The following is a 27696-nucleotide window of genomic DNA, read 5'->3' on the forward strand; positions in this document are numbered from 1 at the left end:
CATATCAAGATTATACGTGATTTAGGGTCAGGATTAATATTTTTACGTTTTGTGTGTTTTGTCGTCCTTTATATCGTATTTTCGTTCCCGCAAAGTACCCGGCCGGGCCCCACTTTGGAAATGTGACCCTAGTATTCACGTAGAGAAACCTTATTACCACATTCTATTCAATGATCTATACTGTTACGAAATGCATTTTAAGTGCAGGGAACACACTGGTATTTTTCCACCAAGACTTTTTCACACCCCATTTTGTGTCCGAAGTGTAAACAACTATTTGGGAGTGTGCACGTACAAAGTCCGGTGTTTGCGGTTCAGAAATGGCGCAACTTCGAATTGATCTCAGAGATCTTTCACGCCTGCCGTTTCTAACATATAGTCAACCACCGAAAGAAGTGGGTATTTTCTCACGGTCTTCAGATAAAATCTTCTGCGATGAGCGAAACCTGAAGTACTACAGTGAACCAGTGAACGTCGATCTTGACCTGGACCAGGGTTTTCCTGAAAAGCTGGTGCTGTGGAAGGATGATCCTCATATGCATGATTTGGACCACATTTTGAAATGGATTAAATGGAATCAACGGAACAACCCAAGGTAATTATAATGTCTTGTCACGATTTGAGGTTATGATGTAGGCATATATAGGAAGGTTTCTAAAAGAAATTATGCGTCGAGGGCTGATATCTTATTTAAATAAACACCAAGGTCTAACTTACACACTCCTTTTCAACTTCTTTCATTTTCAAAATCACGGCACGGGGCCGAGATAGAGATGCTCTATACAAAGCACAGGGAAGACCTTGGATAATGCCAAAGTTGGTATTATTTCTACCGATTGACTGGTCATGTGGAAATGTTGATCATTGCTGTGGTACGATTTCCTTTATCAACTATGCCTGGCACCACTGAACATCCGCCATTTTGGGTTCTGCGGTACCGCACGTACGTAGTCGACACTAAAATAGTGCCATGGAGTCTGAAATATTTAATTTCCTTCACAGTAACGTTACATGTAGCAACATAAGCGTGTCACATGGCAAGTACTCTGGTATATATTATTCTTAACCAACTGTCCACCAAATGGGATTTCGAGTACAATATGAACTTTTCTTTCGCATGGACTTTGTCCAGTGAACGTTTGACTCTCAGTTTAAATGAATGAAATTTGAGATTAAAGTCAGATTTGATAGAATGTAGTCTTGGTCATCGTCTTTATGTCGACACTTAAAAAAACAAGAAAATTAATGCATCTTAACATAACAGCCGATATCACTGATCTCTTAACACGCTATAGAAAAACGGGAAATTCTGGGTAACTCTGGGAAGTACCCTCAGTTCCCAATGGTGCGACGACCGCCAAATATTGGCAGGCGCTAATGGGGTTTATGAACGCCATCGAAACTATGTTACACATATCGGAACCCAAATGTCGCATTTCTGTTCAATAAACTTGATCGAAACCACGACGAAATATCTCAGAAATGAACGCATTTTCGAATTCAGTCCTGCCAACACACTCATATTTTTCACAAAAGATTTTGCGCAGTATTATACAACCGAAGTGTGAACGACGCCCCAATATGTGTGCAGTCCAGAAGGAATTTTGTCATATGATTGATGGAATTCTATATTGTACTTGAATGGTAAAGTTTAGTATGGAACAAGTCATAACACTAGCAGTGAATAATGTAGATACCTAATGTTTCAGCCTTTTGTCTGACGTGGCCTTTGTGGCCCGGAGGGCTCACCTGAATAAGGTCGCGTGTACTCCGTACGACGACAAAGGCTGGAAGTTGGCGGTGACGAAGTTGAATGGCACCTGGTACATCAGCAATGCTAAACAGCAACGGAACGAGAATCTCTCGGTTGAGGAGAAGAAAAACTTATACCGGGGTCACAGGATGGAGCAGTATCTGGCAGCAGGTAATTACACAACAAAACGGGCTGGACGGAGGTTCGAACTTCACTGAATTTCTTTTGTGCTAATACAATTTTATGGAATCATTTTTTCTACATTTGTTGGTGTGCGTTTGTCGGGGGGGGGGGTGTAAAGAGAAACGCGTCTACTTTCTTTTCGGAAACCAGTTTTATTATTTCTGGAGTTTTCAATTTAGTATATAACTATCACATTTTGTTTTTCAGACTTTTCACCTTAGCTTATAATGCATAATGTTACCCGGATTTTTGTCCATTCTTTTTTCTCCCTCTTCATATCGATAAATCGACACGTACCATTATCAATCTGTGACTTACTGCAGCGGATTTCCACAATTCATGGAGCATATAAAGAAATCTGAATGTATATCAAACCGAGATTATAACATTTTCTCCCGTTAAACGACATGGAATCATTCAGTTCATTAGAAAACTTTCGAGAAGTGGTGATGACAAATGCATGTATTGCTTAAGCTGCTATATAGATTGTTGCGTGCACGCATTTCGATTCGTGTTGTCAGAAATACAGGTCTGTTGATTACAGCTAGCCTCCTTCGCAGACATCCTAGAACGGTGGCGTAGGGAGGGGGTGACGCGATTTCTTACACGGGCCAAGGTTCTCTAATGCCGGCAAGGGAGTTTCGCTGCCTAGGGAGTCGCCAAGGGACGACCGAAAGGCGGCCGTCCCTCGGCGACATAATTCCCTCTTTTGCCCCTCCCCTTTCTGCAATCACTCTTGCATACATCTCTTCTAAAGACGAACCAGGAGGAGAACCGAACACCGATGCGGTAATCGACCTGAACGAAGGGTTTTACACCGTGGTGAAGTCCACCCTAAATGCCCGGGCCCGGCACCGCCTCCTGTTCTCTGCTGAGGTGGACGCCCGGATGCCAGACCCCGAGCTGTCGCCACCAGCATGCTACGTGGAGATCAAGACAAACAAGAACTCGTGGCTGCACAATCAGTAAGATGAAACAGACTTTTACGGGCAAATTATAACATTAACCATCAACAATACATCATGTATACTTAACTAAAACTAAACACACACTATCAACTAAAAACTATAGGAGCAATCTAGAAAGCCATCATATGTGTTGAGCCCTGGTTACACGTGTACATAACCGACCATGGCCTACTGACAACAAAGATTGGGAGTAAATTGGGAACAAGATTGGCAACGTTGGGCTTCAGGCACACGGAAATTTACAACAATGATCCTCTTCAACGTTTAAGTGCCACCTACCCGCCATCAACAAGTGTCTATAGATCCAAGTCTTACAAATCTCATTGTCCATTGTTGTTAGGAAGTTGCAGAAGTGCTGGGTGCAGTCATACCTGGTGGGCGTGCCGAAAATAGTGTTTGGTTTCCACGACAACGGCAAGGTCAACAGTACCAAGCACTTCCGCACAGAAGACATACCTAGCATAGTGGTCAGTAATATTTTTGTATTTTTCTTTTTGCAATTGCGAGCTTAAAATAAACGTAAAAGTTGAATATTAATCGCTGCTTATGGGGATCAAAACAATGTTGAAACTGCAAACGCGTTTGGTTTGTTAGGTCATACACATTGTGTTGTTTTGTACATCTTTGAGAATGATCGATTAGATACTATAAAACCGGGAAAAGAAGTGATAGAATAGTTTCCTCGGTGCAAGTCGTTGTTCACTCATTCCTCCTTTCACCTGATCATACTTTAATATTTTCACTCATTCTTCCATTCATTGCCTTCGCCGTAGGCAGAAGGGTATATTTTTGGTCGGGAGTTGTAGAGTGATGGTGTTGGCGATATAACTCTTGATGCCATGGGCGGATGTTGGTGATTTTTAGTAGGTAAATTGCTGTAGGGGAGACGAAGGTCAAGTTCAAAGATAGGCCTTCTGGTGGGTTCCTTTGGTGCTACAGTGGACCTTTTGTATTTGTTGGTTTGTTTGTTGGCGGTATAACTCGATAGACATTGGATGGATCGTGATGAAATTTAGTAGGTTGGTGGGGATTGGGAAAATGAAGGTCAATTTCGATAATAAACCTCCTAGCGGCTACCTAGGGAACGGCAGAGGGACTTCAAAATTTTTTAGTTCAAGTTTGGTCCCCTTGGTCGTGGTTTGTGAGTGGTGGATAGCTCTTGGGGCAGGAAGGGAGTTGTGTAAGTTTGGCTCCCCTTGCGGCTTATTCACTATACATTTATCCGTTGTTCCTGTCGTCATACAGGCTGAAGGACGACGTGATTGGAAGGCATCTGTGTGTATGAACTTCTGCCACGAATTTCTTTGTTTCGTCAAGAGATGTGCGACTGAGGACGATGCAAGGTAACTTTAAAGGCCATGTGTATTTGATTATATGGACCCTTTGGGACACTGAAACTCAGATGCGAGCGTGCGAATAAAAAAGTTTGGCAAAAACAAAAATTTGCCTTCATTATGAAATCTACGTCGTAAGGAATGATGAACGAAACTGAACACACAGATCATGGTATGCCGAAATATAGATTCTTTATTATTGTCCTTTCAAAAGTTGTTCTTTAACTTTGCAATTGACTTTGCCATTCTACAACATTAGTATCCGTTTTCCGAAATATGTTTTGCTTTTTTTTTTAATTTTTTGCGGCTGCTTTTACGATAACAGTACTTACTTTGACATTTTGGGTTTCAGATACAGTACGTCCGCTTAAACAACCAGATAAGGAACATGTGTTATGTCGTTGTGTATACTTTTAAGATGGTCGATAAATCAGCGCCATTGATACTGCTTTTTTAATACCTGTGTTAATTCCAAAAAAAAGATGAAAAGATGAAGTTACATCACTTTAGAATCCCATTACTCTTTCGCCTTTTTATAGACGTTGCAACTTAGAAACCAGTTTGACAAACTGACTGTAACCTTAATAACCTATAATTCATGTATATCATATAATCTATAACTGTTTCATCGTGTCATACCCGACAGCGTTGTCTACCTGTTTCAACGAAAAGCGCATGCGAAGGTTGTGACGTATAAAGAGCTCAGGGGGTCTCAAGCTTCTCCACACAAGCTTCCCCAGTGTTACATCGATGCTGTCCCACGGCTGACGAGCGAAAATCGGCAATCTGTCAATGCACAGCAGATCGATGTATGTTAAAACGGTTTTTAATCAGAAACAATAGAAACAAGAGTTCGGAGACCTCATATCTCCATGAAATTTTTTTGATTATGCAAATAACTTCAACTTTTACATGGCCATGTAAACCTTTATTCAAGTGGCAGGTCACAATGTTAATTACAGTCCAATCACTTACCACTTGGAAGAATTATGCCTCTTTCGCATGAATTATACAAATTAGACATTTATTTGCATATAATTGGTATCTATTAATGTTCCACCTGCCATAAACTACATATGTTACTTGTATCTGAGTCCTGTAATGGAGAACACTTCAAGAATAGATTTTATCAATACTTATGCAAATCAAGTCCCAATTTGCATAGTTTGCACTAATTCATTATGTACATCTCTGTCTAAGCTACCTGCATACTTAGAATATCACGTCGTTCCTTTCTTCAGTTATTCTCCTTAAGCTTGAAAGATTTTGACAAAAATGCCCCTGCAGTTCCAGAGCAAACTACTAGGGGGCCCAAACCTATACCACTTCTTCTTTACATCTGTACTATGTGTAAGGGTGCAAGGTCTGCTTATTTTACCAGTGCATTCGGTATCTTAATGATTTTTTTTCTTATTCTTATGAACAGAAGCAGACGGACGCTCTCGCCATGGCAACCCCGGACCCTTCTGTCACCAGTGCGGTGGTTAGTGCTGACTCAATTCATAAGTTATTCTCCTTGGAAGGTTTTGACAAAACGCCCCTGCAGTTCCAGAGCAAACTGCTAGGGGGCCCAAACCTACACCACTTCTGCTTCACATCACAATCAGAAGTTAAAATAAGAAATAGAACTATATTTGGAAGTGACCAAACGTAATAGAAGTAACCAGAAATAATTGAAGTAATCAGAAGTAATCAAAAAGATAGCAGTATTCAGAAGAAATAGAAGTAATTAGAAGTTAAAGATGTAATAGAATTATTGAGATATAAGCAGGCGCAATAGAAGTAATTAGAAGTAATAGATGTAACCAGCTGCAGGAATACCTTAGACCTTAGATCCTCCCGCAACTTTGTTGCATAGGTCAACTTGGCTCCGGACACTTCTTCTCCAAAGGATGCGGTCTTGTGCCGCTACTGCCATTTCCTCCAGTGAATGTAATCCCAGCTTCTTCCCGTCGTTTTGCAGTGTTCACCTGAGAGTGACCTTAGGCCGTCCTCTCGGACGAGTGCCTTTCGGTTTCCAGGTCATGGCAATTCTAGTCGTTCTGTGCTCGGGTAGCCTCCACGCATGCCCGGCAAAGGTTAATCTTCTTTTCATTACAATTGTGCTAAGAGGGGGAACTTTTGCTCTTTGCATAAGCTCTTCATTTGTAACATGGTGTCGCCATGAAATGCCAAGAATTGATCTCAGACATTTGCGTTGAAATGTATCTAGAGCTTGTACTGTCTCTGTGGTGCTTTTCCACGTCTCGCATGCGTAGATGGCTGTCGGTACCACAATGGACTGAAAAAGCTTTAACTTTAAGGGTATGCTGATTTGTTTAGAAAGCCAGATTTTCCTTAAGTATTGCCACATTCCCGTGGCTTTACCAAGGCGAGTTTTGATGTCCTTTTCTGTGCCACCGTGCCTAGTAATAGTACTTCCTAGGTATGTGAAGCTGTCGACATACTCTATTTGTTGGTTGTCAAGTAGGATTGGTGTAGGGTTTTCTATGGTTGTCATGGCTTTTGTTTTTTCGCCGCTTACCCTGAGGCCAATCTTTCCACCTATGTTGGCTAGGTTGTTTGTGAAGTTTTGCAAATTCTCACAGCTGTTGGCCAGTGCAGCTAAGTCATCTGCAAAGTCGAGGTCGCTTAATGTCCCCTCGCCAAAGGTTATACCACCCCCTGTTTGTTTGGTTTTCTTCATCAAGAAATCAATAACAATAACAAACATAAATAACTGCTTGATGCAGGAATAATATAACTAATCCGATAAATGGAAGTAATCAGAAGTTATCATAAGTTATAGAAATGAGTAGTAATCATTGAGTAGTAATAGAAAGTAATAGAAGCAATCAGAAGTACTATGAAGAAGTCTTCTTTGGGTGCATAAATCTTCTTTGCTTACATTAGACAATTCATACGTTGAGCAACTTGTGTTGTTCGGGAAAAGATGATGATGAGATATGATTCATGCGCATGAGGACCTTATCAGTACGTCATGCACTTCTACTCAAGGTCCGCTGTCGCCATGGTGTTTTTAATAATCTCGATGAAAAATTGAGATATAGATTTTGACTGTGTGTGTGTGTGTGTGTGTGTGTGTGTGTGTGTGTGTGTGTATGTGTGAGTGAGTGGTGTGTGTGTGTGTGTGTGTGTGTGTGTGTGTGTGTGTGTGTGTGTGCGCGTGCGTATGTGTGTGTGTGTGTGTGTGTGTGTGTGTGTGTGTGTGTGTGTGTGTGTGTGTGTGTGTGTGTTTGTGTTACCGGACTTTTGTAGTCAGCATAACTCAAGTACCTATGGATGGATTACAATGATATTTGGTATGTGGCGAGGCTGGACTGTGATGCAATGGAGTTGACATTCAGTCCACACTATTCAAATCCTTTTTTTCTTCCCTGTAATCTGTTCCTAGTTTGATTTCTTAGGTGTGATTATAACTCCTAGTATTTGTACCAATGGGATTCATCTTTCAGCTCAAAGTGTATGCATTGTTGAATGTTAGGTCCTCTATTATTATCCTGTGCACTGCTGTAAAAGGTTACTTAGTACATTTCATTGTTATCTGTAGCATGGAGAGGAGTTGCCACAAAATGAGCGAATGGAGAAAAAAGATGGTAACAGGTTTTCTTTTTTTACATCTGATACCAGAACATGATTAATCCATCTTGAACAGGAAACAGAAATGCATTCATCTACACATGTTACTGATCCTATTATTGTCAACTATTGTGAAAACACAAGAAACACACAGTATGTCAGGAAGCATCCAATTATAGTTTATTTAATCAGCTCATGTACAACGAGGTTTAAGGTATAGAATATCTTGAAAGATAGTGTTAATGTACTAGATATCATTTTCTTCATGTGTAATATGGAAAAACTTAGTTAAATTCCATGGTTGATGAGGTAGTATGTAAAACGGTAAACTGATGTGTATATTTCTCTGTTACAGAAAATCTCTCCAAAGCGGCACGGAAGAATAAGAAGAGGAGGGAAGCAAAGAAAGCAAAACAACAGCATCAGCAACAAACACCAGTGGTATGGATACAAGTCAAAATAAAATGATTTCACTAGTCTGAAAGTTCATAATGATATGGAGTGTTGGTGTGTTATGCCAAAGGGTGGTTACCCTGGCTATATACACTTCAGATACAGAGTCATAAAAGTAAAAAGTGGTCAAACCTCAGCTGACTGAGGACGAAGCATGGCCCTTTTTTGTTAGCTAGTAGTGCAATGCAGATTCAATACAGTTTGCGTACATGTATTTAGCCAAGGCCACCCCACTCCTCTCGATAAGTGTGTTGGGTTCTTTTACACGTGGCATGTATGGAATTGTAGGACAATACTACAACCGTTCTCCCTCCACCCCTAGGAACTGATGTATTGTCTTTGGCACGTTTGTGTTTCTAATACGGGGTGTTTCTTACCAACATGTATGTACATGTAACATGTGATGCCATACATCCTCAGTGCTGCTATGTGTAAGGGGGCAAAGTCTGTTCATTTTACCATGGCATTACTATTAGTTATTTTCCTGTCAGAGATATGATTCTTTTCCCTTGTTTCTTTATCAGGATGCTCGCAACCAGGAACAGATCCTGGGTACCCCGCCCCCTTCTGTCATCAGCACGGGGGCTAGTTCCGCCTCCGAGAAGAAAATGAAAAGACTTAAGAAGGTGTTTATAGAGTTTGGGTTTTACACTTCTTATCTGTGACGCATAGTCACGCATTACATGCCTTTGAAAAAACATTTCAAAGAATAGCGTAACGTTACATGTAGATACATGAATCTTTAAAAAGATGTAGAAGGTATTCTCTGTTGAAAATCAAGTCTTCATTCTTTTGGCTTGAGAAATCCTTGCAGTGTATTTATGCATTTTTTTGCCGAATTTTTCTGCACAGAAACTTGGGCAAATAGAGCAACTTAAGGAGAAACAGAAGTCTGGGAAACCGCTGGATTCAGACCAGGTAAGGTTTTTTTCATGTTTTTTCTTGTTCTTCAGTGTTGAAATTGCTTTGTCGAAAAACAGCTATAGACATAAGAACATTCTTTTACCTCTGTGAACATACGGTAACTTTCTAAAATTTAATGACTTCATAATGTAATTACATTAAATTTGCTTAGGTTAAGAAAAAGCACAGTAAAAAGTGAGTCATAGTTTCAATGTTGAGTAGGCAGCCGATCATAAGGAACGTTGGTATGCAACTTATTTGAGGTCTTTTCTGTGTATTTCTTGTAGTGTGAAAATATCTCCCACATATGTTTCAGCTTAAGAAGATAAAGGGGGAAGCTGCCTTACGTAAGGAACTGGAGCAGCTGGAACTGGGAAGTTAGGAACAAAGACAAGTCTATAGTGACGATAGTGTAGACATCACTAGTCTAGTTTTGCACTGAACACCTTGAAAACCTTGACTATATTGTCGCTGTCACTACAGTTCACATTGAAGAGCACTGGAGCATCATTTGTTACATGATATTCTCGTTTGAAGAGGCATGTTAAGCTGGATATTCTTTATCCTACTATGTGCTTCTTTTTGTTTTGTTTTAAGATACTGATCCACCCATCTACCTTTTAAATGGGATAACCCACACAAAGATATATTGCAACTAATTATTTACAGTTACAGCGTTAGATAAGTACAAAGAATTTAAAATATATTGTTCAAACAAGCTTTACAAAGGTTGATAAAACTCAGAGAGTGTTAAACAAGCCTTCTGGTATTGATGACTGTAACAACTACTTACTAGTAACTTGCCAAATATTAAGGCCAATATGTATGGCTAATTAAGAACAGTAACTTTACCTATGGAAATATAAAAGTAAGATCAATGCTTTTACCAGTGTATGGTATAGCTGTAAGTCGGGGAGAACCTGTTCATCAAATATCATGATCTAGCCTTCACAAAGGGGCTTCCCACAGATTCAATGGCGAGCACACATACTGATCTTTATATCAGATCATGATTATTAGAAATGTTCATGATGTTTCTCAGCTTAAACAGAAAATAAAGAAATCTGGTCTTGACCTGAAAATTTGAAATATTGATTACAGTGTTTTCTACTTTCTCTTTCAAGGTACACGTCTGCTACATTTTAAATACACAATATCAAAAAGTAAATGAATAACGTCTTGTGCAATCTAATTCAAACTGACAATAAATGCCCCACAATACAAGTAGAATACATTGTGGATAGCAGCCCAGTACTCTTAATCAAGCTTTGACACAAAATCTTGTTTCATTTATTCTAGTTTGGATGACTTGACAATTTTTCTTTAAGCTGAGAATTCTCCTGCAGCATCATTCTCACTTTCTCCAAACTAAAACGACAGTTTCTCCTTCTCTCTCTCTACCTCCCGCTTCCACTTCCTCCAATGTTGCCACATCACGAACCCATGATCCTCTGGTCTTGGTCCACAGTGGTTATCGTACGTGAAAATTTCACGTAGCCCAGCCGGAACACCAAGACCTCGTGCATGAATGTTGGTCTTTGCTTCTCCCAACATCTGTTGTTCTAAGAGCTCACGATGCGAGCGGCTTTTTAAGGGATTGTAGTCACTACATTTCATGTCCTGTCTTTTTAGTAGCAGCTTCTCTAGCCTAGAAAGGTACTCCTCTTTTGCACGGATGTCTTGCGCATTCTGCCTGTATGCTTCATGTCGGCATTCTTTTAATTTCTTTTCAAGTTGGTCCACCTCTGTCTTGGTGTTTTGCAGTTCTGTCTTGGTGTGTTGGAGTTCTATCTTGGTGTGTTGGAGTACTGTCTTGGTGTGTTGTGGTTCTTTTAACATCTGGTCCACCCGTATCTGGGTGTGTTGGGGTTCCTTTTTCCAGGTTTTCTTTCTCCCTTTTGTCTGCCTTGTGGACAATCCAAGCTGTAAAAAAAAAAAAAATGAAAGCAGGATATGCTACTGCAATAGTGTGATAATGTGTTTATTTAAACCTCAAGGCATTCTTTTCTATACCTACACTCTCAAGTAGTTCCAGACAGGTTGCTGAAGCAAAGGGGGGTGAGGGGTTTGTGATCGGAACAGGAAGTGTGGAATGGACCAATTTTTTAACGTATAGATCTATAAATAGCAGCAGAAGTATCAGAACTGTCATTTACTGCATGCTGACTACATTATAATAACATCATTTTTCAGGCAGATGACCTTTGAGTTTGGTGAAAAGCCCTGGGTACACTTTCCTGACTTTTCCCCACACAGTATACTAAACTGAATTAATAAATATGCTACATGATATAATCCAACATTCATGCCGACAAGCGGAGGCACCACGGCGGGTCCGGGTATGATGAAACCCAGCCAGCCCCATCAGTCCGGCTCACCGTTCCCTGATGCTTCAGGACAATTCAGGTTATTCTCCCGCATTTGTAAGGCAGAGATTTGCGCCACTTGTGTATGTATGGCTTCCAGATATGCTAATCCTAAGGAAAAGTACACAAAAGCAAAGTGTGATTACAATACAGTAACGTTACTAGTACATGTGTTGTATCTCATCTATCTAAATGTCAGACCAAGAAAGTAAACTCACCCACAAATGGGAACGTTAGCTTCTTATGTCAACTGTCCATTTAGTCGTGAAGATATGTTAACTTGGGAACCTATATCAGAATCTATATGGCATGGAATTCCATGACCTGAGTTATCCAATTGAATGTAAATGTATAACTGAAGGAGCAATCAAACAGGAAGGAAAATACAACATCTTAGTTAGAGCAAGTAAATGGCTAAAAAGCACAGACCTAATCACAAAGGTAGAATTGAAAAGTAACTTGACAAACCTGAATAGACTGCTTGACTTACTAAGTGTTCAGTACCAGTGGGCGTAACTTGCAGTCTTGTGACAGTCTGCTGACATGGCCAGTATTGTTGTGTAACCATGGTGAGATGTGATTCAGCCAATCATATCTGTTCCTTATTTTGGAACTTGGACTCAAGTTGGCTGAGACCTGATAATGTCTGTAAATATCTCTGTTAATAGTTGATCTATTTGGCGGGGTCTGTAGACCATTGTAACAAAGTGCATGCAAAGGTGTATGAACTCAATGTTACATATATTTGTGTGAATCAAATACTCGAAATAGATCTTGTGGATTCGAATTGGAACCAAAAAAGATGCCAGAAATGTAACATTTTGGGAACTCATTTAGTAGTCTAGAATTATGGTCTTTGACCACTGTAAAAGGGAAAACATTCCCAGGTATTTACTATTATAATAGTAATTTCGCAGCAGAGAGAAAATGAAGTGTTCACGGTTTTATTATTTTATGTTCGTGGTGGGTTTAAATACAAGTTATGTTCAAGAAGTCTCCACGAAAAACACCAACATAAAACCTCTGCGAACAATTGCCTTAAGTATGCACTGATGTATTTAGAGACCAACAATCACAGGAAAGTTTCTCATTTGCCAACAATTTAATTCTCACCTGAAGTCTTGCTATATGTAACTCCCTAACAATGCAATAACTTACAAGAAATCTCCATACACAATATACAGTCCTTCCTAGCAGCAGTCATTGACAATGAATAACTTTGTGGTTTTTCCTTCTCTCATATATTTCTTATAACATTATTTACTTGTAACAGAGTAAAACTTTGTAGCAATCAGTCCCACAGCAGGCTGGGATCAATGCAGTTTCTACCTTTTACATTAAAAGACAAGTGTACTGTATTTGGGAACAGTTGAAAATTGACCTAGAGGTCTTGGTAAGGAAAATATACCAGCAATACTCTAGCATATTAGACTATGGAGGGATCACAGAATCCATTATATTGTTTCACTTTCATTCGTTAAAACTTTAACCCTCACCTGACTTACATTAAAACTTCTACAAAATTGGTGAATGTTTCTCAGCCTACATCAATAGGAATTGTGACACAGGGAACTATGTACTGCATTAAGACACTATTTATGGTATCAAACTACATGTACATGGTTTCACAACATGTTTCAATGTCTGCTTCAGACTAACTATTCAGAGAGAATGTATGTCTATAAATTTCTCGAGCATTTGTTGTTGTTCACCTTGCAGTAGTAGTAGTAGTAGTAGTCCATTGTGTTCTCTGCTAGTAGTAGTACTAGTAGTAGTACTAGTAGTAGTAGAAGTGGCAAATCAGTCAGCAATGTTCCTTGCTGTTTCTGTAGTAGGGTATACACATTTTGCAGGAAAGGGTTGCTAGCCCTTCCCCTTTAAAGTACTTGAGGCACCTCCTCAAACTCAACAGATTCATATTCTAAGTCCCTTCCAAATAGCGCCAACAGGTGCAGCCCCAACCGAGATGCCCTTCCCAGGATTGAACCAGGATTTCACAGTTAGAAACATATTGGAAACAGGAGTTAAACTGAGGGTGCTACCAGTTAAGCCATAGGGACGTCCCTACAGCTACTCTAGCGTGGTTTTTTGTTAATTCTTGCGTGGATCCTGAGCCAATCTCTCAGCCAACAGTTTGTATTTCTCCCTTTCTACCTCCATCTTCCACTGCCTCCAAAATGTCCACATTAGCCTCCCATGATCCTCTGGTCTCGGTGCACAGTAGTCGTCGTACTTGAAGATTTCGCGCAGAGCGGCCGGAACACGGAGACTTCGAGCGTGAACGTTGGCGTCCGCCTCTCCCAACATCTCTCGCTCTAAGTGCTCGCGATGCCAGCTGCTCTTCATGGGGTTCCAGTAACTACACTTCATGTTTTGTCTATCTCGTAGCTGTTTCTCTAGCTTTGAAAGGTACTCCTCCTTTACACGAATCTCTCGTTCCTTCTGTTTGTACGCCAGTGAATCCTTCAGAGTGAAACCAAAGGGTCCCATTCCGGCGTCCTTTGGACTTTCCGGTTCCTTAGAAACATTTGTCTCTACATACGCGTCGCTCAGCCTTTTTGCAAGCTGGTATATCTGCTCCTGCTGTTTCTTGTAGTCTTGCTTCAGCGTTTGATTTTCTTCTTCCAGTTTTGAGATGTAGTGTTGATCTCTTTCCTTTACTTCATGATGACTTGCCAGCTTTGCACGCAGCTTGGAGTTTTCCTCTTGCGTGGTTGTCAGTTTGTCACGTACGGTGCCACTTTCTTGCTCAAGATGGTCCATCTGTATCTTGGCTTTTAAGGTTTCGTGTTGGTGTTCTTTTTCTAACTTGTCCTTCTCTTTCTCATCGGTCCTGTGGACAATCCAAGCTGTAAAAGGAGACTAAGTTAGTCCAAATTTCATATTCATAGGCCGATTCCGAGACAACTCGGCCCCTGGGACAACTCGGTCCCTAGCCATTCAGGACAACTCGGCACCAAGCTCAGGACAACTCGGTACCTATTACTCAGTGCATGATAAGTGTATTTGGGGCTCGAAGAATGACATTTCTACCGATCTGACAGGCTGATAAGTGGAATAAAAATTTTAAGAAACAAAACTCAGTCCCTACATAAGCATTTTTGCATTTCCATAAGTCTCAAACGTTACAAGACCGTCAAAAGCATGTTGCGGGCCGGCACGGCGACGCCATTTTTTTTGTTATTTTCGACGCTCTTTCACGAACGTCTCGCTACGCTTATGTTCTGTTATGAAAGTGCTTATAACTTATTACCGATTAAACTACATGTATAGCAGTTCATTATGTTTTGTTGGACATTTTAACAGTTTGTAGGTTTTCAAAACGCGTCGAGACAACCGAGATAATAAAACTTCCTTATTGATATTCAAACTATCAAAGCGTTCCGGGGACGTGACCTGTAGAGTTTCACAATTTTTCTTTTTTTTTACGAAATGTTTCGCAGTTAAACATGTTTTATTCCTAAGTAAACATAGATTTTAAAAAGTTCCTGTTCTGTTTGCTGATCTATGCCAGTTTTGGGGCTAGGTGCCGAGTTTTCCTGAGCTAGGGGCCGAGTTGTCCCGAATGGCTAGGGGCCGAGTTGTCCCGAATGGCTAGGGGCCGAGTTGTCCCAGGGGCCGAGTTGTCCTGATACCCATAGGCCCCTTCAAAAAGGGTAGCCTGCTGAGGTAGCCCATCCCACCTAGCCTAGCCCACCTTTTCCATAAACCCTTCAAAAGTAGAAATCAAACTATTCACTTGACCTCAAGTTTAACCAATACATTTTCATGCAGATTCAGGTACATGATAACGTGAACTTGAAGTACTGGGGGCCAGGGTTGCAAAACGTCAGGCGTATACGTTCACAAAGGACAGGTTCTTTCACCGAAGGTAAACCTCAACTCATCATGCATCAGGTATTACCTCATACTATAGTTATACCTCGGAGACAAAAATTACAAATCATACTTGAACAGCACATATGCTATTCTTTCATCAGATCCACCAGAAGAGGCTACCAGAAGATGGACTCAAACCTATTTGACCTTACCGTAAACTGTACTCTACTCTACCCTACATACGTACCGACAAGCGGCGGCACCACGGCCGGTATAATGAAGCCCAGCAGCCAGCCCCAGCCGTCTGGCTCCCCCGGTATGTTCCCTGCCGCCCCGGGACGGTTCAGATCGTTCTCCCGCATACGTGTCATCTTCACATGACTCGAGAAAGGTCAAAATATGAGCCAATTCCACCGCTAAAATGTTTCAAGCTCACTTCGACGCCATGTTTAGGGCCAAAGGTCAAAGAACAAGACAGTCGGGAGGAATAACACAAATACGTCAGAGGGAGGAAAACTGAGTATTTAATATTTACACGATTACAAATATGCAACGTATGTCAGCTTTTTTACTACTTTTCTGTTCAATTCATTAGTGAATTTAAACTCCATACTTCTTCTGGTGCCTTTCTTCTCACTCTGAAGCACTTCAATTTTGAACTGGATTTCACCCGTCCACAACAGTGGCACAGTCCGTTCTTTTGTTTACTTTTTGTCCGCCCCCTTTGACCGAATCTCGACTTTCTTGAGCATTACAAAGATGACACGTATGCGGGAGAACGATCTGAACCGTCCCGGTACGGCAGGGAACATACCGGGGGAGCCAGACGGCTGGGGCTGGCTGCTGGGCTTCATTATACCGGCCGTGGTGCCACCGCTTGTCGGTACGTTGTGGTCCGGGGACATAAAAGTTCAGCATGTAATAATACTGGCCCCAAAGGAGTCTGCATGATAAAATGATTTTAATGGAATGAATAACATGTTGATTGTTATTATGACCTGTTGTTTTTTGTCATCTATGTCATCACCAATAAGATGGAACTTGTCATGTTTTCATTACCCATTGTTTGTGGGCCCTTGTGCAAGGGCATTATATATAACGTTAATGACCTTGGTTTTACGTCGGACTCGAAAAGTCGTCAAATGGTCTGAACGATAAACGTGGGCAGATGTCAGCAAAACGCAGGACATTCGTTTGAGTTATGGGCATCCTAGCTGCCTTTAATGGTACTGCAGCCGGGCTTCCGGTTTTGGTGTCTCTTGTTCTGGACACGTTTAGGCCATCCTTTTTCGGTTGCAGAGAGCTTCTGGTTTGGGGAAGAAGTCCAGTACCACCCTCATTGAATTTTCCAAAATTGAATGTGAAGCAAGTGCTTAAGACTGTAGTTTTGGCAAAATAACAAACACAGCTTTTGGACTTATCCAGTTTTTCTTTGCAGCCTGGGTTTTCCATTCAAAAGGAGAAAAGGAGAAAGAAAAAATGGAAAAAGAATATCAACACAAAATTGGCATCTTTCATGACAACCAGATGAAAATGAAAGAAGAAAACTCTGAGCTACATGGAAAGCTGGCAAGTCATTATAAGGAGACAGAGAAGGATCAACACTACATCTTAAAGCTTGAAGATGAGAAGCAAACCCTACTGGAAGTTTACAAGAAACAGCAGGAGCAGATACATCAACTTGAGCATAAAGGCAATACCATTCGCGACAACCTGACAAAGATGGAAAAGGAAAACTCTAAGCTGACCGAAAAGTTGATGATTCACCACAAAGTGAGGGAGAGAGATTATCATTATATCTCAAAGCTTGAAGAAGAAAATCAAAAGGTGAGGAAAGACCACAAGGAACAGCTGAAGAAAATACATCAGGTGGAACGTGAAAGCAGCGCCAGTCGTGTCAAACTTACTAAGGTGCAAGAAGAAACCTCTAAGCTGCAAGAAATGCTTGCAAGTCATCGCGAATTTAAGATGAGGGACCAACAGTACATCTTAAAGCTTGAAGACGACAATCAAACTCTTAAGAAAGTTACCAAGACACAGCAGGAACAGATATTCCAGCTCAAGCATAAAAGCAGCACCATACTTGAGAAACTGGCAAAGATGCAAGAGGAGAATTCCCAACTAAATGAAAAGCTGGCAAATCATCACGATATAAAGGAGAGGGAACATCAACACACCTTAAAACTTGAAGAGGACAATCAAAATGTGAGGAAAGACTACAAGGAGCAGCAGGAACAAATATACCAGCTTGAGAAAAAAAGCAGCACCATTCTTGACAAACTGTCAAAGATGCAAGAAGAAAACTCCAAACTGAGTGAAAAGCTGGCAAGTCATCGCGATTTAGAGGAGAGGGATAATCAATACATCTCAAGGTTGGAAGAGGAGAATCAATCATTGAAGCAAGACTGCAAGGAGCAGCAAGAACAGCTTGCAAAAATACTGGATGGTGTTGAAACCAATACTTCAAATGAGCCAGAGGCTCCAGGAGAAGCTAAAAGGGCCACAGGCGCAGAGGGAACTTCTGGCTTCACTTTGAAAGAGTCACTAGCGTACAAACAGAAGGAACGAGAGATTCATGTTAAAGAAGAGTACTTTTCCAAGCTAAAGCAGCAGCTACAAGAAAGGCAGGACATGAAGTGTAATACATGGAACCCCATGAAGAGCAGTTGGCATCGTGTGAACTTGGAACAACAGATGTTGGGAGAGGCAGACATCAACGTTCACGCTCGACGTCTCCGTGTTCCGGCCGCTCTGCGAGAAATCTTCAAGTACGACGACTTCTGTGGACCGAGACCAGAGGATCATGGGAGGCTAATGTGGACATTTTGGAGGCAGTGGAAGATGGAGGTAGAGAGGGAGAAGAACAAACTGTTGGCTGAGAGATTGGCTCATGATTCCCACAAATAATGCTTCTTGCACAGCATTGGAGATCAGAAGTGGCGCCCAAATATGTAGGCGGACTAAATTGCGCTATCAGCAGTCCTTCCACTGGCCAGGAGGAGGCTAGCCTGGAGTCCAGCCTTATTAGCTTCCGTCCATGGAAGCTAATAAGGCTGGACTCCAGGCTAGGAGGAGGCACCACCAGGCCATAATTCATAACAGCGAGAGATTATGTAACACAGGCTACCACATTGCATTCTCTGGTAAAAAAGAATAAGCAGACACGTTTTATTTCTTCTGTAGCTGTTCTATTGTTAAACACATATTATCATAAATTATGCTAACGAGGACAATCATTTGCATAATGTATACAGAAACGTGTATTTCCCTTAAGGTACGTCGTTTTGTGTCTGATGCGTGTTTTCACTGTAGTTCGTCTTGTTTGACTTTTGACTTCATTCATGTTCGAAGGTCAAAACGAAACACCCACTGCAGTTCCAAACAAGACGCTAGGGGGCCCAAACGTACACAACTTACTTCCTGTGGCATGAACTATGTACCACACAAAAATTATGACCGTAGCACTTGCAAGAAATTTGCCCTGAAACTTTAATTTGAAGCCTCGATCGCTGCAGTACTTTAAGTACCCGCTAGGAGGCCGATTACCGGCAAAAATTTGGCGTCACCCGTGGTGAGTAGAGCTTCACTCCACCCCAACCTAGCCCCATTTGACCTCTGATTCAATTCAGACCTTCTCACCGTTGCAGCATTTAAATGAAATGAAATTTAAGACAATCTTCATACGTGAGAACACAACAGGTAGCCTGGACTACCCCCTGCATTGAAACATTACACTCGGGACGTGATCAGCTATTAAACAATTCTTTTGACCTTAGGCTATCGTCTGGGACAAAACATGGTGGTGTCCATGGCATACCGGCAGTGGCCTGCTAACCTTACCAGGGTATGCGCAAACACTGTTCAGTTCAGTCTTGCGTCAGGAGGTAGCAGGACTTTCAGGACTAGACTTGCAACATTGCAACAACAGGTGTACTCTTTATATTCACGGACCTGACTTTACTTTGCTTTTGCTGTCCTCGTTAACTTGAACAAAGGGCAAGTAGAATAGAAGGCGTGCTTGAAACGTGACGCACTTCTGCTAGTTCCGACTTGGATCACAAAAGTTGCCTCAGAACCAGGAATCGTAAAACGCTTTTCTTGAGGTATGTGTCTCAAGAGTATATTCCTAATCATTAGATCCATGCGTGGTCTGTTTCATAAGTCATATCTATAAATGTTAATATTAAAATTCCATTGCTTTTACCAGAATGTTCGTGTTTCTGTTCAGGTTTCATGTGGGCCCATAACATGTACACGTTAGGAGAGGGCCTGCATGGGGGAGTAGTGATTACGAATTACGCAACGTTTTCGCCGCCGATTACGAATTACGCTAAATTCTCATTATGTTAAATCATGAGACTTCCCAACAGGCTTCAAGACTTAACACAAGATTCAACTATCTAGATCTGCGTCAAAACTATTGATGTCATGTTGAATAACTTATTTTTCGGACACCTCCCTGAGAGGGGCCTGCATGGGGGCGTCTCCAGAACGCTCGACGCTAAATTCCGGAGCTACCTACATGACCTATGACGCTAAATTCAGTCAGCCCCTCTACGCCCTACTCTAAATCCTTAGTCAAAACTCACACACCTAGCGGCTGAACTCTTAGCTTGCGTCAAAGCTGGTGATTTTTGGCATCTTGGAGATGACTTGAAATTTAGTTCTTTGCATTAAACGCATGAGTGATAATGAAGAAGTCTAGACTAACGTGAGGTCACACGTGAGGTCATGACACTTCTGCACCAAATGGAGTCTAACCGGTTTGTTAACTTCTAATACGTAGCACTATTGTACTACGAACTTTCACCTCACATCTAAAATGGGCGGCCATATTTGAGCCCGATAGACACCACAGCTTGCTTATGAATGAAGAACTTTTATGGTGGAAATTTCTATTTTCGTGTATTTAGAAATGATAATGTGACGTTATATAGGGACCTGTGCTATCACATACATTGAAGTTCCCCTAACTCAACTCCAACGTATTTGAAGGAAATACGGTCTCATTGCACAATGTCATGGCTCTACCAATGACAAGATAGTATCCTGACGTGCGCTCTTGTAAAAGACACTAATGTTGTGCGGCAACGTTCAACCAAATTGATATAACAATTAACAAATGCACTGACAGTGACTGTAATTGATAATCTGGTGACGTCCATTACCTACCAAACCAATTACCCCACCCCATTTCTACCCCACCTCGACACGTGTATGAATTTTTGCAACTGTCGGAGAAGTATTTCAAACAGTCCTACCACGGTACTGTAAACAGCCCAAACACTTATGATAAAGAGAGAGATATGCGCTGTTATAGACTATTACTACTAAGATATACTTCAACCTATCTGGTACACAGAACGATGTTTTTCATGTGTTGCTGTCATGTCCAACTCCTATACCGCATAGGTCAATGTCATCTTACTTCATGCTAAAAGCGAGAAAAATAATCCATTCATGACTATATTGTAGCTCATACATTGCTATCAATAATATTTTGCACTTATATAAAATATAATCGTAGAATAGATTAGCCTTGCAGTAATGTAGACTTACTGCCTTACATTGTACCATGTACGATTGTCGAGCAATGAAGTTCATTCAATAACTTGCACATCTGGGCTTACAACGCACGTCAGTGAGAGAGCAAATGAAAATTGGTGAAAAATTCCCATCATGAGCTGCCACCGCAGTGCCGCCGCAGTGCCGCATCCCAGTGAGAGGGGGGCTTTAAGCCCCCCTCTCACTGGACCCGCGGCACGCTGGCGGCGTCGCTGCGTCCTAAACTTGATTTGTGTTACTCTTGATTTCATAATGGGAATATCATTTGAAACGTACAAGTATGACCAAAAAGAGCTCAAGCTATTTATCCCATTTTTTTATTCCAAAAAAAGTATTTCAATCCATGCCAAAACAGTGATTACTACTTTTACACGTGATAACGTCTATCACAAATGTATCCCATTATTTCACTAGAAAGACAATTTGTGAAGCCTTTACTAGTAAATTAATGGGATAGCACCCCCTTATCCCTTACTAGTGAATTAATGGGATAAGGGGGTGCTATCCCATCAATACACTAGTAAGGTATTTTACATGTCTCTTATAGTGAATTAATGGGATAAGGGGTTGCTATCCCATTCATTTACTAGAAAGAATGTAAATAAGTCTTACTAGTATATTGTTGGGATAGCACCCCCATGTCCCATTAATTCACTAGTAAGAGATATCTCATAGTAGTAAATTAATGGGAAAAGGGAGTGCTATTCCATTAATTTACTAGTAAGAGAATTTCAATAGATCTTATAGTAAATTGATGGGATAACAATATCAAATAAAAGTTATCCCAACATTTCAAAACTATCCCGTTTTCTAACAGGAATTATTTTAAGAACTAAATAAAATGAATAAATAATCAAGTCTCCAAAAAGACCACAAAACACAAAAAGCTTTAAAAAAGATTCTTTTTTTGTCGATGAAATTTTTCAATTTGATCGGCCGCAGCGACGCCGCCAGCGTGCCGCGGGTCCAGTGAGAGGGGGGCATAACCGGGTTGTCTACTCATCCCTTTTTAACCTCCTTGGTCCCACTTCATTCCAGACTTATGGCTGCTGCATGGATAACGGAGCGTATCCAAGAAATTTTGCAGATCTCTGGGCTGACTCTTCAGTCTTTTCTCATATTCTGTGCGGCCATTCTCCTGGCTCATGCACTTTTGAAGCGCCGCAGAAACCTTCCTCCTTACCCGGCAGGACGTGTGCCTGTTCTCGGGCACCTCCTCGCCTTGGGCCGAGTGCCTCACCTCAAGCTGACGGAGTGGAGGCGGCAGTACGGGGACGTCTTCACCGTCAGGATGGGGATGGACGATGTGGTGGTTCTGAACGGCTACACTGCCGTCAAGGACGCGCTCGTAGACAGGTCAGAGCTGTTCGCGTCCAGGCCTCAAAACTACCTGCTTGATACAATTACCGGTTTTGGAAAAGGTAAACTTCTTTTCACCATATACTTTCTTGACAAAAGTCGTACGGTAGGTGTAAAACAGAAAAGTATGACATTCTAGGGACAGCCTTGGACTCGTTGCCGGGTGTCTTGTGACAAAAAAGTTCATCATCGTCTGTCAGTTCTACAATAGCCTCGATCGCTGAAAATCGTACAACTTACATGTATTTGATTACCTTGTGTTGTATGCTGTCTCACTGTGCACTGTCGAGAAAAAGATTAGTCAAACCCAAAAAGTTAGATTTTATATCAGAATTTAGACTAGACACATGGTATACTGTTCTACATTATCTGTCTGTCCTTTTGATATATTACTTGCAATTAGCCTCTAGGCATGGACTTGCAATGCACTTGTTATTACTATTACATGTATCATTCTCACTGAATTGCGTCAAACAAAATGCTGTGCTCTCAGCAGCATGTCTTGAAATAGATATGAAACGTGATACGTAACGTAAAATGATCAGTTATCGTCCAACTTATTAAAAACGTATTTATCTTAAAACCGCGCGGACAGAGCCAAATGTTTAAACCATGGGCAGAAATATCAGCTCTTCTAAAAGAAAATGCATGGTCTGTAAGTTTTTCTCCGCCTGTTTAACGCCGTGCGAGCATGTATTTATACTGATGTATATGATGTAGAATTGTGCTAGGATTACCTATTATCGCCCACTTCAGTCTTTTCCCTTCTAGCGCTATGCTTGAAGAACATAGACCAGAAAAATGCACAGTAACTGTCCAAAGTAGTCTACAGACAAATGATAGTAAAGTGACTATGTTTGTCCCGCCGCTTGCTTGACGCGATAGAAGAAAACAATGTTGATCTGTGAATTTCGCCGACATGCGCGGCACGTGGCGTTCACGTGATTAACGCATGGCCATTATGTTTGCCGTGCAAAAATTAACCAACGGTGCGGGGGTCGCAAGGTTGTATCAAACCTTCCTAAAACTGGTAAGAGTTTCAAAACTCGAATCACCATGGATAGTCTGAATATCAAATAAAGGTTTAACGTCGGCTAATTTGAAAAGATACTAGCTATCGTGTAAATTAGGAAAACATGATGAAGTACGCGATGTCGAATTACATATGAAATACGTCATGCATGACGCTTCCGTGCAACTTGTTGTTACTGGTTCAGGGGTTTATTCTGTTTTGTCGCTGGACGTAAACCTTTTTCATTGCTTTGTATAAAAGAAAGAGATGGCTAAGGATCATACTTAAGACGTTCTTTATCGCTCATGAGAACAATCTTTGGCATAATACACCCCGACATATGGACATGACCTAAACTGGACGTAAACTGGTCCTGCACGATAATAGGTCATGTTACGTTACATGTTATTGAGTTTACATGTAAGAGACATATTCTTTGTTCCTAGACATAACTGCTGCAAGATGGGGGACCGGGTTCAGACAGAGGAAGAGGTTTGCTACCACCACTCTCAAGAACCTGGGCATGAAGGTGGGAAGTGGAAGTATTGAAGAGAAAATTCGAGAAGAAGCAAACGTTCTTCGGAACAGGGTAAGATGTAACCAAGGCGAACTATGTAGGATGCTGAGTTTTTGATATTTGATCCGTGAATACCTTAGTGTTGGAATAAAGCTAAGCATTGTATCATGATCACTACCAGCACAGATGAGCTTCCATAACATTTGTACCACTCTGAGGAATCGTCTTCATAATTTCTTTGTGTTAAGAAATGGTAAGCAGCCTATGAACTCTAGAGTCATAATGCATCTGACCAACACACTTTAAGACAAGACCATCTGTCTAACTCATCACTTAACAGATGAAAAATTCTGTGCAGATTGCTGATTATAACGGACAGCCCTTTGACATCGCCCATGACGTCACAGTGGCGGTTGCAAACATCATCTGTCCCATGGTGTTCGGAAGGCGCTACGACTACGAGGATGAAACGTTTCGTGAGCTCTCGGAGGCGATTGCCACCGTGTTTGTTGAACTCGGAGCGGGGCAGATCATTCATGTTTTCCCCTTACTACGGTTCGTTCCTGTCGGTAGGTAGAATTGCTCTTTGCACAGCATTTTCTAGAGTTCCGTAATTCTATATTGGAAGGCCATAGGAAGATGAATTTTAATACAATCTAACTGGAATTTACCTGCATGACGTTCCTGTAATTCCTCAGCTGACTCTCTCGGGATCTGAGTCACTTTTGGGACAACATCCTTGCGACAACGCCACCATGCGGTAAGGCCGGAGAAGTACAGTCCGTTCTTGTGATGAGGATGGATGTTAATGAGTTTGAGAAACGTCCATAGCTATTTCGTCAAAAAAAGTCTGCATGTGTGTAATTGTGTTAACATATATTTTTTAGTGAATAGAGCCAGTATCAATGCGCTGGCTGCGTTCTCCAAGGTCCAAAATGTATTACAAGAGGAGATATCTCGTCATCGGGAACATCTGGATCGCGAGAACCCGCGAGACTTCCTTGACTTCTGCCTTCTGGAGCTTGAGGAGCAGGAAAAGGTGGACGGTTTGACGGAACAAAACGTCCTTGCCATCGCCCTGAATCTTTTCTTTGTGGGAACACACACAACCACCAATACCCTGCTGTGGAGTCTACTCTACATGTCTATGAACCCTGACATCCAAAACAAGGTACTCGTGAGCTATTTGGTTTCTTCAACGAATATTTGGCCCTGTCAGAGGGCTTGGCAATCTAAAGATCACAAGATATTCAACGCTTTTCTTGCGACTTTTGAGTGCGCGAGTTTTGAAAAGTCGTCTGTAAATGTTGCATAGGTGTGGTTTTATACTAACAGGTACAAGAGGAGCTTGTTGCCGTCGTTGGTGAGAGTCTGCCCACCCTGTCCCACCGTTCCCAGCTGCCCTACGTGAATGCCTGCCTGCTGGAGTCTATGAGGATCCGCCATATTGGACCTCTGATAAATCCTCACGCCACAACTGAAACCGTCAAAGTGCAGGGTTACGAAATTCCAAAAGGGACTATGGTACTTTAGGTTGTTTTGTGTCATAGGATATTTATTTTCTGTATAATATATGACATAGTGAAAACTATGTGTACTAGTGACCACCTCATCTGGCCATTGTGGCCACATTTTTTGTTAGATTATTCCCCCATTGACTCAAACATTAGATTTATCATCTACTGTCTATATTGGGACTATATTTGTCAAATCCCTTGTTCAGTGGTGACTTTTGGCGATTTGCTTACGTTTGTACATGGCTGCCCTAACAGCAAAAGCCACCTTTCACTAATGATATGATCTACTGAAATCATCAGTTGTAAGAGTTTCCCTTGGCAAATTAAGTTGAATTTTGACTTTGTTCTCCGTTGCCCGATCCAGGTACAACCAAACATGTACTCCGTCCGCATGGACCCCGCCTACTGGCCTGATCCGGACCGGTTTGACCCCGGAAGGTTTCTGGACGCGGAAAGGAACGTCATCAACAAGCCTGAGTCATTCCTGCCTTTTGGAGGAGGTAAGACTAAGACATATCTCCTTTTGATGGATGATTACATTCTTATTGCTCACGTACGGTCAATCTTACTGTTGGATCATACATTGTCATTGTAGACCAGTTTTCATTCCGCCTTTAAACATGGAAACATGCCCAATCATATGCCTTCTGAAAGTTTATCCATGTCGGAATAGAATCGTGGTATCTGGCTTTTCTTGACATATATTTACATTGTTGCTGAACTACGGTTGCTCTAACTACAGCCCATTCTTCCATTTTGTTATTTCTAGGACGACGAGGGTGTCTTGGTGAGCCGATGGCCAGGATGGAACTTTTCCTGTTCTTCTCGACCCTGCTGCAGTCCTTCACCTTCAGGACGACAGAGGGCGTTCCTCCTCCAAGCACTGACGGCGTCTTTGGTGCAACGCTGACCCCGCATCCGTTCCAGCTTTGTGTGATACCGCGTTAGCCACCTTCACCAAGAAGGTTATGTCTTGAGTGTGTTGGAGCGTCTGTCAACACCATAAATCGAAAATGCCTGGATGGATTGTCTTCATATTTGGTAGGCAGGCAGGTCTTGTAGAGACCTCGAAATGATTATATTTTGGGCCCCCTGCCAACTTGCCATGGTACTGCAGTGGAACTTCCGGTTTTGGTATCTCGTGTTCTGGACATGCTATATTAGGGTCCTGATTTTTTAGTGATATTTAGCTTTTGGGATGGAGAGTAAGTCATGTAGGTTTGGACTCCCTAGCGGCTTTTTTAAATGCAGGAGCCGATTCTGTATCAAACTTTCAAAGAGAATAACTCGAGAAGGGTTTGACGGATCGTCATGGCATTTGGAATGAAGATAGCTTAACTGATGATTGACAAAATCATGCTTAGTATGCAAATTTGCAGCTTATTTGCATAATTTATGAGGAACGTTTATGAAACCGCTATACCTAAAAGGACTCATCACGTGACATTTTTAACAGAACTAGGGGAATATCGATAGATACTCATTAATATGCAAATTCTTTTGGTGTACTTGTATGATTGAATACCATTGTGTGAAGTTGGTAGTTTCACCATTGCCCAGACAAACATGATGATCACACTGAGCACAGTTGTACATATTTGAAAGTCAAACATGTAAACGTAGGAGGCAAAACCTTTCTTGTATATTTACTTCTTATGTTGTTTAAAACTAAAACATACTTTTCACGTTTAGTTAAAACACCGGAATGAAAGCTCTATAGACATTAATCTTGATGCCGTTTCCTCAGAGCCTGTTGTACATGTACAGCTATGGTACACTTAGGCTAGGGGCAACCAACCCATTTTAATGTATTCTCTCTATTACTTACAGTATTAACTGGTAGGATACCTTACTGGGGCTAATGTTCTTTGCTGTTACAGAAATATGCTACTGACTAACGAAATAAACTAACGTTGCCGTTCAGTCACAAAAGTAAATTTCATCATACTGTAAATAGTAGGATACAATATCAACGTGAATGAAACAAATCGTGTTGGGGAGGTGTGTGTGCAAGCGTTGCTCGAGTGAGGCTATAGCTTATAGGCTACAGAAATACTTGATTCGACAAGCATAATGAACGCCTGACGCCAGACCATACATATCTAATGACATTCTCTACGTTGCTGTGATTTATTAAAAAAAGTACTAACCTTCATATCAGCGTAATTTCAAAGAAGATGACAGTGATGACGTTGCAATAAAAACTTGAATCACACATAATTTTGTTATGGCTACTTCTACCGGTTTCACAGTCTACTAATTGCATGCTATTCTGAAAATAATCACAATTGTTCTACTCTTGGACAAAAGCAAAGTACAAATGCACCGCAAAGGAAAACAAAATCCTCGATATTCCTCTTAAAGCTCT

At 41.3% G+C, this 27696-nt stretch overlaps 6 protein-coding genes across 6 annotated transcripts in view; 4 read left to right on the top strand and 2 right to left on the bottom strand.

The window, feature by feature from the left end:
* LOC136423336 (tyrosine-protein kinase RYK-like) overlaps positions 1 to 27696 on the bottom strand; it is a 189224-nt gene that overhangs the window by 146151 nt on the left and 15377 nt on the right. The window lies entirely within an intron of this gene.
* Positions 191 to 3710, top strand: LOC136423367 (decapping and exoribonuclease protein-like). Its single transcript, XM_066411503.1, has 5 exons — positions 191 to 595; positions 1710 to 1924; positions 2694 to 2901; positions 3245 to 3371; positions 3678 to 3710. Exons 1-5 carry the CDS (start codon positions 321 to 323, stop codon positions 3708 to 3710), a joined length of 858 nt encoding a protein of 285 aa, XP_066267600.1. The 5' UTR covers positions 191 to 320.
* Positions 5671 to 8935, top strand: LOC136423368 (eukaryotic translation initiation factor 2A-like). The gene is made up of 4 exons (XM_066411504.1): positions 5671 to 5721; positions 7789 to 7834; positions 8173 to 8258; positions 8795 to 8935. Exons 1-4 carry the CDS (start codon positions 5686 to 5688, stop codon positions 8933 to 8935), a joined length of 309 nt encoding a protein of 102 aa, XP_066267601.1. The 5' UTR covers positions 5671 to 5685.
* LOC136422999 (coiled-coil domain-containing protein 127-like) lies at positions 12623 to 15903 on the bottom strand. Its single transcript, XM_066410972.1, has 2 exons — positions 15606 to 15903; positions 12623 to 14388 (listed from the first exon to the last, which is right to left on the bottom strand). The coding sequence occupies exons 1-2, from the start codon at positions 15727 to 15729 to the stop codon at positions 13631 to 13633; spliced, it is 882 nt and encodes a 293-aa protein (XP_066267069.1). The 5' UTR covers positions 15730 to 15903; the 3' UTR covers positions 12623 to 13630.
* On the top strand, positions 16065 to 19561 carry LOC136423589 (golgin subfamily A member 6-like protein 6). Its single transcript, XM_066411815.1, has 2 exons — positions 16065 to 16241; positions 16797 to 19561. Exons 1-2 carry the CDS (start codon positions 16118 to 16120, stop codon positions 18263 to 18265), a joined length of 1593 nt encoding a protein of 530 aa, XP_066267912.1. The 5' UTR covers positions 16065 to 16117; the 3' UTR covers positions 18266 to 19561.
* Positions 21934 to 27566, top strand: LOC136423369 (cytochrome P450 2D4-like). Its single transcript, XM_066411505.1, has 7 exons — positions 21934 to 22416; positions 23741 to 23883; positions 24170 to 24380; positions 24609 to 24982; positions 25147 to 25335; positions 25693 to 25828; positions 26098 to 27566. Exons 1-7 carry the CDS (start codon positions 21966 to 21968, stop codon positions 26274 to 26276), a joined length of 1683 nt encoding a protein of 560 aa, XP_066267602.1. The 5' UTR covers positions 21934 to 21965; the 3' UTR covers positions 26277 to 27566.

The sequence above is a fragment of the Branchiostoma lanceolatum genome, chromosome 17 (genome assembly GCF_035083965.1).
Source record: "Branchiostoma lanceolatum isolate klBraLanc5 chromosome 17, klBraLanc5.hap2, whole genome shotgun sequence".
NCBI classification, from domain to species: Eukaryota; Metazoa; Chordata; class Leptocardii; order Amphioxiformes; family Branchiostomatidae; genus Branchiostoma; species Branchiostoma lanceolatum.